The sequence below is a fragment of the Erinaceus europaeus genome, chromosome 8, assembly GCF_950295315.1.
Source record: "Erinaceus europaeus chromosome 8, mEriEur2.1, whole genome shotgun sequence".
NCBI classification, from domain to species: Eukaryota; Metazoa; Chordata; class Mammalia; order Eulipotyphla; family Erinaceidae; genus Erinaceus; species Erinaceus europaeus.
Genome location: NC_080169.1, coordinates 54,851,679 through 54,864,270, shown reverse-complemented (window position 1 = coordinate 54,864,270; position 12,592 = coordinate 54,851,679). Strand labels below are relative to the sequence as shown.

The following is a 12,592-nucleotide window of genomic DNA, read 5'->3' as shown; positions in this document are numbered from 1 at the left end:
TATGATCGCATTCACTCTTCTTCTGTTTCTATCTTAAAAGAAAAAGAAAAGAAAAAAAAGTTGGGGCGGAGACCTGGGCAGTAGTGCCGTGTGTTAGGCACACATGGCACAAAGCGCCAAGGACCGGCATAAGGATCCCGGCTCAGGCCTCCAGCTCCTCACCTGCAGGGGGGGTCTCTTCGCAAACAGTGAAGCAGGTCTGCAGGTGTCTGTCTGTCTCTCCTCTCTGTCTTCCCCTCCTCTCTCGATTTCTCTCTGTCTTATCCAACAACATCAACAACAGCTATGACAACAATAACAACTACAACAAGGGCAACAAAATGGGAAAAATAGCCTCCAGGAGCAGTGGATTCATGTTGCAGGCACAAGCCCCAGAGATAACCCTGGAGGCAGAAAATAAAAGTGCAAGCACTTGAGTGCATATGTCCTTTGAAATTAGTGATTGCCTTTCTTTTGGATAAGTGCCTAAGAGTGGTATTACAGGGTCTTAAGGTAATTCTATTTTTATTTGTTTAAAGTCTCTCCATACAGTCTTCCAAAGGGGCTGCACCAATTTGAATTCCCACTAACTATGTAGCAGATTCCCTTTTTTTCCCACAACCATTCCGACACCTGTCATTTCTCATTTTGTTAATGTAAGGTATTCTCACAGATGGGAGATGGAATCTTAGTTTCATTTGAAATTGCATTTCTCTAATGATAAGTGAAGTTAAATATTTCTTCATATCTCTGTGGGTTATGTTTATCTCTTCCTTAAAAGAACTACATTTAGTTCTTTGGCCCACTTTTTTATTTTAACTTTTTTAGCTGTATCACTTATTATAAATGGTTGATATCAGCCGCTTGTCAGATGTGAGATATGCAGATGTTTTCTCCTATTTACTGGGTTCCTGGTTATCCCTGTATAGTCTGTTTTCGATGATCTTGCCTACCGTATATAGGTTTCCTATTTGTCTGTGTGCTATATTTTGTTTTATAATTACCATGAGTATTGTGTCTACAATATCCATAAGTTTTCTTATGTTGTCCTTGGTTCATCAGATTGTATCTCTCTGTCCACTTTGCCCTTCCCTTTCCTGTGTTTGTTTTACTCTGTTGTTCGGTTGTTCTTGGTTCAATTCTACTACTGATCATCTCAGTAAAAGTTGGAATTCTTTTGCTTTTCATGTGGGACTCCTCAGTAATTCTTGCAAGACAGGATTGGTATTGACAAATTCCTTCAATCTCTGAATGTTTAAAAAGATCTTTACTTCACCCTCATATTTAAAGGATAATTTATCAGGGTAAAATATTTGTGACTGGAAGCTCTTATCTTTTAATACTTTGAATACGCCATTCCATTCTCTCCTTTCCTCTAGGATTTGTGATGAGAAATCTGGTAAAAAAAAACTTATGTTTGTGCCTCTTACACGACTTTCTTCCTCTCCCTAGTAGCCTGCAATATTTCTTTTTTGCCCTTGCTTTCTGAAAGTTTTACTATGATGTGTCCTGGTATGTGCTCTGTAGGATTCAGGAGTTTGGGTATTCATTCAGCTTTATGGATGTCTGTTTTGAATGTTGTACAGGTGTGGGAAAATTCTCAGCTATGATTCCTTTGAATATGTTTTCTGCTCCTCTGTCCTTCCTCAAGGATCTTAATTCTCACATTCAACTTTTTTTTTAATTGAGGGATTAATGTTTTAGAGTTGATAGTAAATAAATAGTTTGTACATGCATAACATTTGCCAGTTTTCCCCATAACAATACAAACATCACTGGGTCCTCTGTCATCACTTTTCCTGGAGTTTGCTATTTCACAGAGAAGTAATTCATTTTTTCCTAAACCTTTCTTTTCCAGCAGTTTTAAATTAACAGTGCAGTGGTTATATCTTCTAGCCCTGATATTCTTTCTTCAGTCTGATATAGTCTACTTTCTGGGTCTTCTAGAATCAGAGCCTGAACTGTATTTAAAGTGTCCTTTACACCCTGCAGCTCTGTTTGAGCTTGTTCTTTGTGAGTTTGGTTTGGCTTTAGTCTGTTTTTTAATTCTTTAGTGAAATAATCTCTGAGCTCTTAAATTTGCATATGTTAATTAATCAGAGGAGTGATGTGAGGCAGCTACTACTCCTTGGCCACTCCTCTGGAAGTCTGCTGTTTGTGTAATTTCTGTTAAGAAACAACTGGAGTAAAGTCAGGGCCACCACTTCCATGATATTACTGAGCAGCGTCCCTGGACCACTTTTCTCTTTTTCATTTTTTTTAAATGGAGTAATAGACGAGAAGAAAAAGATCAGGAAGCATTGCAATGGAGCTGCATAGGACTTGTATGTCAGAGGCCCTAGGTTCAATCCCTTGTATCACCTTATGCCAAAACCTATCATTTCTCTAGTCCTTTTCTTTCAGTGTCTCCCCATGAAGCTTCCTTATAGCCATCCATAATGCTCCCATTTAATGGAATGGTTTGAACCCAGGATCCCATGCAGGGTGTGCATTTCACTAAATGAATCATTGCCCTGCCTCTCCCTACTTATTTTTAAAATAAAATGTATTTTTTCTGTCCCAGAGAATACTTTGAATAACTTTTTAATAATATCTTTATGTTCTTCCCTTCTTTTAAAAATAGAGAATCTATGGCAAATATCTGAGGGCAGAAAGTTTCCGGAAAGCTCTCATTTATCAGAAGAAATACCTGCTGCTATTACTGGGTGGTTTCCAGGAATGTGAAGATGCCACTCTGGCTCTGCTTGCCCGAATGGGAGGGCAGCCAGTTTTCACAGATCTAGAGGTGATCACCAGCCGTCCAAAAGGCTTCACCAGGTTTCGGTCTGCTGTTAGAGTGTCCCTTGCAATTTCGAGGTAAAGTACTTGAAAGAAAATGCATTTTAGGGAGTTGGGTGCTAGCGCAGCAGGTTAAGCACACGTGGTGCGAAGTGCAAGGACCTGCATAAGGATCCCAGTTCCAGCCTCAGGCTCCCCACCTGCAGGGGAGTTGCTTCACAGGCGATGAAGCAGGTCTGCAGGTGTCTGTCTTTCTCTCCCCCTCTCTGTCTTCCCCTCCTCTCTCCATTTCTCTCTGTCCTATCCAACAACGACGACATCAACAACAGTAATAACTACAACAACAATAAAAAAACAACAAGGGCAACAAAATGGAAAATAAATAAAGAAAATAAAATGAATTTTAATAAACACTTTAAAAGGATTTTTTCCCATGCCTACTTCTTTTCCATATTTTACACTTCATTATCATAGTCTTGTAACAGCTTAATTAGATGAACAGCTTTCTCATAGCAAAGACCGGTATACATTTAGATATTAAGTAGGTCGTTACAAGAGTTTGCCATTCATTTTGATTGGACTTTGAGTGGGGTTGGAGGGATCTCCATGAAAGCAGTTGTCGGGAGTCGGGCGGTAGTGCAGCGGGTTAAGCGCAGGTGGCGCAAAGCGCAAGGACCAGCATAAGGATCCCAGTTCGAGCCCGTGGCTCCCCACTTGCAGGGGCGTCTTTTCATAAGCGGTGAAGCAGGTCTGCAGGTGTCTATCTTTCTCTTCCTCTCTCTTTCTTCACCTCCTCTCTCCATTTCTCTCTGTTCTATCCAATAATGACAACAATAAAACAACAATGGCAACAAAAGATAAATAAATAAATATAAAATCCTCAGAATCAGCCTGAGGTTATTCTTAAAAAAAAAAAAAAAAGAAAGAAAGAAAGAAAAAAGAAAGCAGTTGTCATTGAAGGATTTCACTCCGCCTTTCTGTTTCTTATCCCTGTATATATTCATTATATTTTAACATTCCTACAATTGAACCTTAGAACTGATTGAAATTAAGAAATCAAAACTGCTTCTACAAAAAGCTTGACCATGTCTTTAGACCAAGACAGAGCAAGCAGCAACTCATACAGTTGGCTTGCTACCCTGTCACTTCTGTTCCCTTTGAAACCAATGTTGTTTTTTATCCCTGACCTCATACAGGAATAACTTCCTTGCCTCACTCTAATGACAATTTAGAGATGGATTTATTCTTTTTCTTTCTCATTTGCCCATTAGTTTCCATTCTTTAGTCTCCACTCTTCTTTATGTTACAACCTTCACACCCTTTTTTGCCCATCAGTTTTTTTCTTTACTATATCTTCTCTCTCTTTGAGACCTCTTTATTCCTAAATCCAGAGTCGAATATTAGCAACATAATCTTCTGTTCTAGTTACTTATACCTTAACAGGGACATTTGCATAATTTTAGATTAAGCAATTGTGTGATTATATTGAAATTTCTTTTATGTTCCTATTTAACATATGACTTGACTTTTTTAAATTTCTAAACTCTTTACATTATAGATGTACATAAAATATTTCTGGAATCTTTTTTAGGATGAAATTCTTGGTTAGACGATGGCATCGTGTCACAAGTTCTGGTTCTATCAATATTAATAGAGATGGCTTTGGACTGAATCCAGGTGAAGTCAAAATGAGCTTTTTCTTATTCTCTAAAATTATCATGTGTAGAACACCTACCAAATAGTGTATTCAGGAACTATATTATACAAAGCTGGGGACTACATTGTTTTGGATAGTAATAACTGATTTTTATAGAGCAGTCTTCTCTAGCTCCTGCTTCCATGTTTTCCCTCAGCCTTATTATATAAGTGTAGTTACTGTTACTTTCTCTTCCTGATGAAAGCTTTATCAAGTAGGAGTAGTAAAACTACCACTGAATACTGCGAATCTGACACTCGAGCCCATTCTCTTTTCAAATATATTTTAAGACTTTGTTTCTAGATAGGATTACTATTTAATTCTTTTTCCCAGTACTTTAAGGTTGAAACATTACAATTTCAACATCTTAAGCATAAGGATGAGGTCAGAAGCTAAGAAGCATAGTGATAGATGCACAGCATAAGTGTGTTATGTATTGGTACGAAACCATCTTTACATAGTATTATACCAGTAGCTGAACAGCTAAGAAAGAATATATTTAGTGTACCCTAAGCAAATCATTTTGGAAAATACATCCTTAAACTGAACTAGAAATTTGTATTAAATTTGTATTAGGTGTCTATCTTTCTCTCCTCCTCTTTGTTTCCCCTCCTCTCTCCATTTCTCTCTGCCCTATCCAACAACAACAACATCAATAACAACAATAATAACTGCAATGGTGATAAAACAAACAAGGGCAACAAAAAAGGAGAAAAAATGGCTTTCAGCATCAGTGGATTCATGGTACAGGCACCGAGCCCCAGCAGTAACCGTGAAGGCAAAAAAACAACAACAACAAAAAAACAGGGAGTCGGGAGGTAGCACAGCGGGTTAAGCGCACATGGCACAAAGCGCACCGACGGGTACGGAACCCAGTTCAAGCCCCCAGCTCCCCACCTGCAGGGGAGTCGCTTCACAAGCGGTGAAGCAGGTCTGCAGGTGTCTATCTTTCCCTCCTCCTCTCTGTCTTGCCCTCCTCTCTCCATTTCTGTCTGTCCTATCCAACAACGACGACAACAATAATAACTACAACAATATAACTACAACAATAATTTTTAAAAAGGGGCAACAAAAGGGAAAATAAATTATTTTTAAAAGAAATTAGAAAATCTTGATTTCAAGTTTTTTCCCCCCAGTAAATTATTATATTATAATAATTTTATTATAATATATTATATATTATATTATATTATATAATTATTATATAATATATATTATATATTATATATGTTATATAATATATATTATATAATTATATAATATATATATTATATATATTAAAAAACAGATTATATTATTCTGTTTTTTAATCATCTTTTTTAAACACATCCAGACACCTTTTCACCTCACCTGTAGTTATAACTTCCATAAGAAGAGTTCTTTTACTTTAAGATTTATATTTGCTTACTTTTATGTGAGAGAAGAGAACAGAACATTGCTCAGCTCTGGTATTGTGGTGGTCTCAGACATTGAACTTGAAATTTCTGAGGCCTCACACATGCAAGACCTGTGCTCTAATAGTGAGTTATCTCCCCTATGAAGATGTCTTTTGAGAGTTTGTTTCTTCACCATTTGGGGTTTTTATTTTGGTTTGTTTTATAGATTTATTTGTTTGTTTATGGGAGGAGGAAATAGAATCAGAATATCACTGTGGTACATGTGATGCTGAGAGACTGAACTCAGGACCTCAAGCTTAAGAATACAGCTCTTTACTCACTGCACCATTTTCCTAGGTCATGGAAAATAACGTCTTCTGAAATAAAAGTTCTGGGAAAGAAAAAAAAAAAACGGCAGGGGAGTCGCTTCATAGGTGGTGAAGCAAGTCTATAGGTTTCTATCTTTCTCTCCCCCTCTCTGTCTTCCCCTCCTCTCTCCATTTTCCTACCCAACAACGATGACATCAACAACAATAATAACTGCAACAACAATAAAAACAACAGGGGCAACAAAAAGGAAATAAATAAACATATATATATAAAAAAACACAAGGTAGAATGCATGTAACTTATGCGTGAAGATCCGGGTTTGAGCCCCTAGCCGTCACAGAGCTTTTGCAGGGGAAAATCTTCACAAACAGTGGAATGGTTCTGTGGTGTCTCTCCTTCTCTGTGTCACTCTTCCTCTCTGTATCTTTGTTTCTTGCCATTTAAAAAGGAAGAGGAAGGAAGATTTAATTGTCGGCAAGATAGCTCACTAGGATAGCACACTTGCTTTGTCATGGGTAGAACTCAGGTCAAGCCCAGCCCCCACTGCACTGAGGAAAGTTTTGATGCTGTGGTGTCTTTGTCTATCGGAAAAAGTTGGCCTGGACCACTGAAGCCCTAGTAATAGCCAAAAGATTTTTTTTAATGACTGCCAGGATTAATGGAGTGAAGCAGGCACTATGTTGCAGTGATGACCTTGGTGGCGGGAGGAGGAAGGAAAGAAGGGAGGGAGGGAGGGTCCAGTAGTTTATTTTTTTCCACTTAGTTTATTTTCTTTAATGTATAGTTCAGATAACATCAGAAATATTAATATTTAAAGGTAACATATGAAAACCAATTTTATATTGTAGTATTACTTTTAAGTAGGTGACAGTATATATATTAATTTCGTGAGCCCTTACCCTTTTGTAGAAAATTTCAAGGGCTTGGTATTTTTTTCTTTACCAAGGTTTTTTTTGGATTACTTTAGGTCCTGAAAAGACTGATCCATTTTACCATTCTTCTGGTGGCCTGGAGCTGTATGGAGAACCAAGACACACTACATACCGCTCACGATCAGATCTAGACTGTCCTAGATCTCCTCTACCATTTCAAAATAGGCAAGTATTTGATAAAAAAAAAAAAGGCCAGGAAAGTTTTCAAATTTGTAAACATTATGAAGAAAGTTGAGATGTACTTATACGTAGCCAGTTTTTATTGATGAACTGTATGGTAGACATTATTTTTTCCCCTTAATGTAACTTAATGTACCAGACATTCTTACAATGACTTTGTAGCTATTTTTAATTTGTGGGAGAGTACCGGGGTAGCTTTGTGGGCGGGAGACAGACGACCAGGGATTCATGACTGAGCTGGGAAGCAGTATCTCTTTATTCGTGTAGAACGCAGGGCAATCTAAGCCAAGCTATCCAAACTATCTATAGTCACAATCCTGTCCTTATATATATATATACACACACTCGCTGAGTAGGGTGGAAACAGGATGTGACGTAGAGAGGGTGGAGCGAAAAGAGACTGGTGCAAATCATGGTGTACTACGAGAGGGGGTGGAACAAAAAGACATCATGAACCAGTGGGGATTAAACCAATGCCTTGCAGGCAGGGTGGTGCTTAATTAACAGTGGTTATGTAAATAGAATACAGTGTTAAGCAGAGGGGATTAAACCAATGTAACAGAAGGGGTTTTAGAAGCAGAATTAGAAGCATACCAACAGGAGAGTTCTTATTCTTTGATACATCTCAAACTTGGAATCATGGGCGGGAAGGGGGGAAGTGGCAGGAGAGGCAGGTTGGTGTTACTTAGATTTGTTTCTGGATAATTTGAATTTATCTTTGTGTTTTTAACCTTATAGATACCCAGGCACTCCTGCTGATTTAAATCCAGTCTCTCTAGCATGTTCTCAGCTGCAGAATTATGATCCTGACAGAGCCCTGACAGATTATATCACTCGACTAGAGGCACTGCAAAGACGACTTGGAACTGTACAGTCAGGTACTCTCATTTTAACCACCTGTTGGCAGCACCAAAATACTACATCCAGAGCTTTCCTTTGACCTTATCAATAGGGTTATCAAATCTTAAAGTTACCAGTTTAGATATAGACATGATTAATCATCTCAAATTCTGCCATCTGCTCCTAAAAAAAAAAAGTGTGTGTTGGGGGGGGGGGGTTCCCTGTTGTCCTGAGCAGGCTAGATGACTGCACAGTAAATTCCAATACCCAAAGTATTTTCTTAAGTAATGCGTGGTAGGCATACAAGTAAGAGCTGAGGATATCAGTAAAGGAAGCAATTTAAACACTTAATGCAACCACTTTCCCTACAAGGGCTGTGTGCTTTTTACATATCACCCAAGAAATCCATTACCATTCAATAATTTTGTAAAAAGTTGTCAAAGAGAGAACTCATCAGGTAGGGTGTCTTCATTGCCATAAATGCAACCCAGGCTCAAGCCCCCCACAACACATGGGGGGGTACTATGGCAGTGGAGAATGCTTTGGTACAGAGGTGTCTCCCCTATTTTTAATCTGAATTTTAAAAAGGTGGTTTTGGGGGCTGGGTGGTGGTGCACCTGGTTGAGTGCACATGTTACAGTGTTCAAGGACCCAGGTTCAAGCCCCCAGTCCCCACCTGCAAGGGGAAAGCTTTGCGAGTGTTGAAGCAGGGCTACAGGTGTCTCTCTCTCTATCTCTCTCCCTTCCTGTTACCCCTTTCCCTCTCAATTTCTGGCTATCTCTATCCAATAAATAAAGATAAAAAAAAAAAAAAGGTAGTTTAGAGTGGTGAAATTTATACATGTGCAAGGCCCTGGTTTTACAAACACACACACACACACACACACAAGAGAATGACCTTTGGGGCCAGGTAGTGATACACCTGGTTAAGTGTAAATGTTACCATAAACAAGTACCTGGATTTAAGCCCCCATTCCCCACCTACAAGGGGGAAGGCTTCATGAGAAGGGAATCAGTACTGCAGGTGTCCCTCTGTCTCTCTCTTCCATCCACTTTCCCTCTCAATTTCTCTCTGCCCTATCAAAGAAAGCTTAAAAAAAAAAGTGGTCCAGGAGGTGGCGCAGTGAGTAAAAATATTTGATTCTCAAGCATAAGGTCCTTGAGTTCAATCCCTTGCAGCACATGTACTAGAGTGATGTCTGGTTCTTTCTCTCTCTCTCCTTCTATCTTCATAAATAAATAAATAAATAACCTTTTATTGTTGTCTACTCAAAAACACACCCATAATTTCCATCCTTAGTTGAGGTGAGTCCACTATTCAGTGTGTGGGAAGCTCTTTTCCAGCCTCCATTTCTTTTTCACTTTCATTCCTTGTTGAGATGTTTTATATCATTTTAAGTAAATGTGCAGTATATCAGCTTTTTAAACTTCATTTTCTTTTTTTAAAGACACTTATTTTTTTAATATTTTTATTTTGGCTAGAGACAAATTGAAAGGGAAGTGGGAGGAAGAGAGAGAGACCTGGGAAGTTGGGCAGTAGCGCAGCATGTTAAGCGTGTGTGGCGCGAAGCGCAGGGACCGGCATAAGGATCACAGTTCAAGCCCACAGCTCCCCACCTGCAGGGGAGTCACTTCACAGGCAGTGAAGCAGGTCTTCAAGTGTCTATCTTTCTCTCTCCCTCTCTGTCTTCCCCTCCTCTCTCCATTTCTCTCTGTCCTATCTAACAATGATGAAGTCAATAGCAATAATAACTGCAACAACAACAAAAACAAGGGCAACAAAAAGGAAATAAATATTTTAAAAGAGAGACCTGCAGCGCTGCTTCATCACTCTTGAAGCTTTTCCCCCTGCAGGGCTGCTGGGGCTTGAACCTGTGTCCTTCTGCACTGTAATGTGTGCACTCAACCAGCTGGTCCCCAAGACACTGTTTTTAATGATTTTATTGGAAAGTAAGTGGTTTACAGTGTAGTTGTTGGCATATGGGAACAATTTTTCATCTCCTCGTGATAGGTGTCCATAGAACACTCTCACCCCAATTTTAGTCTTTTGAACTAGGACACACAACACTCTCTCTTCCTCCTACCTTCCGCTCTTTCCCAAGAGTACTTTAATTTGGTGCAATACACCACACTCATTCCCAATTTCACTTTGTTTTCCATTTCTTTCTTTGTTAAGTTCCACCTATTAGTGAGATCATCTCATGTTTATCCTCTTTTTAGCTTATCTCATTTGACATGATTCCTTCATGTTCTATCCAAGATGAAGCAAAGGAGATGACTTCCTCATTGTAAAGATTTGAATAGTATTCCATTGTGTATATATAATACGGCTTTTGAAGCCACTCACTTGTTTGGGCATCTGAGTTGTTTGGACTATTTCAAGTTGTGTTGCTGTGAATATAAATATACATAGATCTCTTTGGCTAGATGTTTTTATTTCCTTTGGATAAAACCTTCAGAGAGGAACTACTGAGTCATAAGGTAGGTACATGTCTTATGTTCTAAGAAATCTCCAGACTGTTTTACATAAGTATAGGACTCATTTGCATGCCCAGTGGTATAAAGGGGTTCCTTTTCCTCACTTCCTCACCAGCATTTTTTTCCCTTTTGTTTGATAAGATAGAGAAATAGAGGGGGGATAGAGAGGGAGACATCTGCAGCACTGCTTTACCATTCATTAACTTCCCCCCTGCAGGTGGGGACTGGGGGCTTGAACCTGGATCCTTGTGCATGGTAACGTGTGCACTCCACCATGTGCACTCCACCATGCAGCTCTGTTTTCTGTCCTTTCTAATGGCTTGATATTCTTCACAGGTGTAAAATGGTATTCATTGTTTTTATTTGCACTGCTCTGATAAGCAGTGACTTTGAGCACTTTTTTTTTTAATTCCCTTTTGTTGCCCTTGTTTTATTGTTGTAGTTATTATTGTTGTTGTCGTTGTTGGATAGGACAGAGAGAAATGGAGAGAGGAGGGGAAGACAGAGAGGAGGAGAGAAAGATAGACACCTGCAGACCTGCTTCACCGCCTGTGAAGCGACTCCCCTGCAGGTGGGGAGCCGGGGTTCGAGAGCACTTTCTTATATGTCAGATGGCCTCCTGGAGCTCTTCTTTGGTGAAGATTCTTTCCATATCCTCTTCCAGTTATTAATGGAGTTATTTGTTGCTGAGTTTAGTGAATTCCTTATATATTTAACTAGTCATCTGTTTGATGTATGGCATATCTTCTCCCATTCTATAGGATGTCTTTCTGTTTTGATAGTGGTTCCCTTTGCTGTGCAGCTTTTCATTTTGATGTTAATTCCACTGGCTTTTTTTCTTTTCTTTTTTTTTTACCAGAGCACTGCTCAGCTCTGGTTTATGGGGGTGCAGAGGATGGAATGTGGGACTTTGGAGCCTCAAGCCTGAAAGTCTCTTTGCATAACCATTATGCTATCTCCCCTGCCCCCACTGGTTTGTTTCTGTTCTTGTTTTCCTTGCTCTTGCCCTGAGTCTTCGGAGATATTTCTGAAATAGACATCATAAAGAAGATATCTTTTGACTGCCAAAATACATCACTTGAATAGTGCTGTTTGCCATGTGCATATCCAGGTTCGAGCCTGTCCCACACTACACTGAAGGAGATTACAGTGCTGTGAACTCTTTCACTCTCTGCCTCTTAAAAAAAAAAAAAAAAAAACTTTTATTCTGCTAGTCCAATAAAAGAGGGATAATTGCAGGCTATTTTTTTTATTCCCTTTCATTACCCTTGTTGGTTTATTGTTGTAGTTATTATTGTTGTTATTGATGTTGACAGAGAGGGGGAGAGAAAAATAGACACCTGCAGATCTGTTTCACCGCCTGTGAATTGACTCCCCTACAGGTAGGGAGCTGGGAGCTCGAACCAGGATCCTTACGCCAGTCCTTGCACTTCGCGCCATGTATGCTTAACCCACTGCGCTACCACCCAACTCACGGCTATTATATTTTTAAGTTTTATTTTATTTTTAATATATGTTAGATAGAGATGGAAGCTGAGAGAAAGGGAAGAAAGGGAGAGATGCCTATAGTACTGCTTTACTTCTTATGCAGCTGTCACCTACAGCCCAGCTCCTTGCACATTGCAACTTGTACACTCTACCAGGTGCACCACCACTTGGCCTCTGGCAGGTTATTTTAACTTAATACTTAATATTTTCATTTAAGAAATCACCTAATCCAAACCATTTGTAATGAGAATTCATCAAAATTGGAGCGTGGTTGGTTGGATTTAGCTGTGGATTTTGTTTCCATTCAGATTAAGAGTGGTCAAAACACCACAGCACTAGAACTTCTCAGTGCCAGTGGCACCTGCCTGTGACGTCAGAGCTTAAATGTGGGCCGCACACATGCCCTGTCCAGTGAGCTGTTTCTCTGACCTGTGTTTTTGTTTTGAGCATCTAAATTTCACAAAGCCCAGATTTGGAAGACCAATTTTTTTGAGATGCAAAAGGTATAGGACAAC

General features: G+C 39.3%; 1 protein-coding gene across 2 annotated transcripts in view; it reads left to right on the top strand.

Annotated features, from left to right (window-relative positions):
• Positions 1–12,592, top strand: part of AKAP9 (A-kinase anchoring protein 9) — a 197,529-nt gene that overhangs the window by 183,210 nt on the left and 1,727 nt on the right. For both annotated transcript variants that reach the window (XM_060196249.1, XM_060196250.1), the window contains 4 exons: positions 2,603–2,835; positions 4,349–4,434; positions 7,127–7,256; positions 8,010–8,149. In XM_060196249.1, coding sequence (XP_060052232.1) covers positions 2,603–2,835; positions 4,349–4,434; positions 7,127–7,256; positions 8,010–8,149 — 589 coding nt within the window. The remainder of the gene's footprint in view (positions 1–2,602; positions 2,836–4,348; positions 4,435–7,126; positions 7,257–8,009; positions 8,150–12,592) is intronic.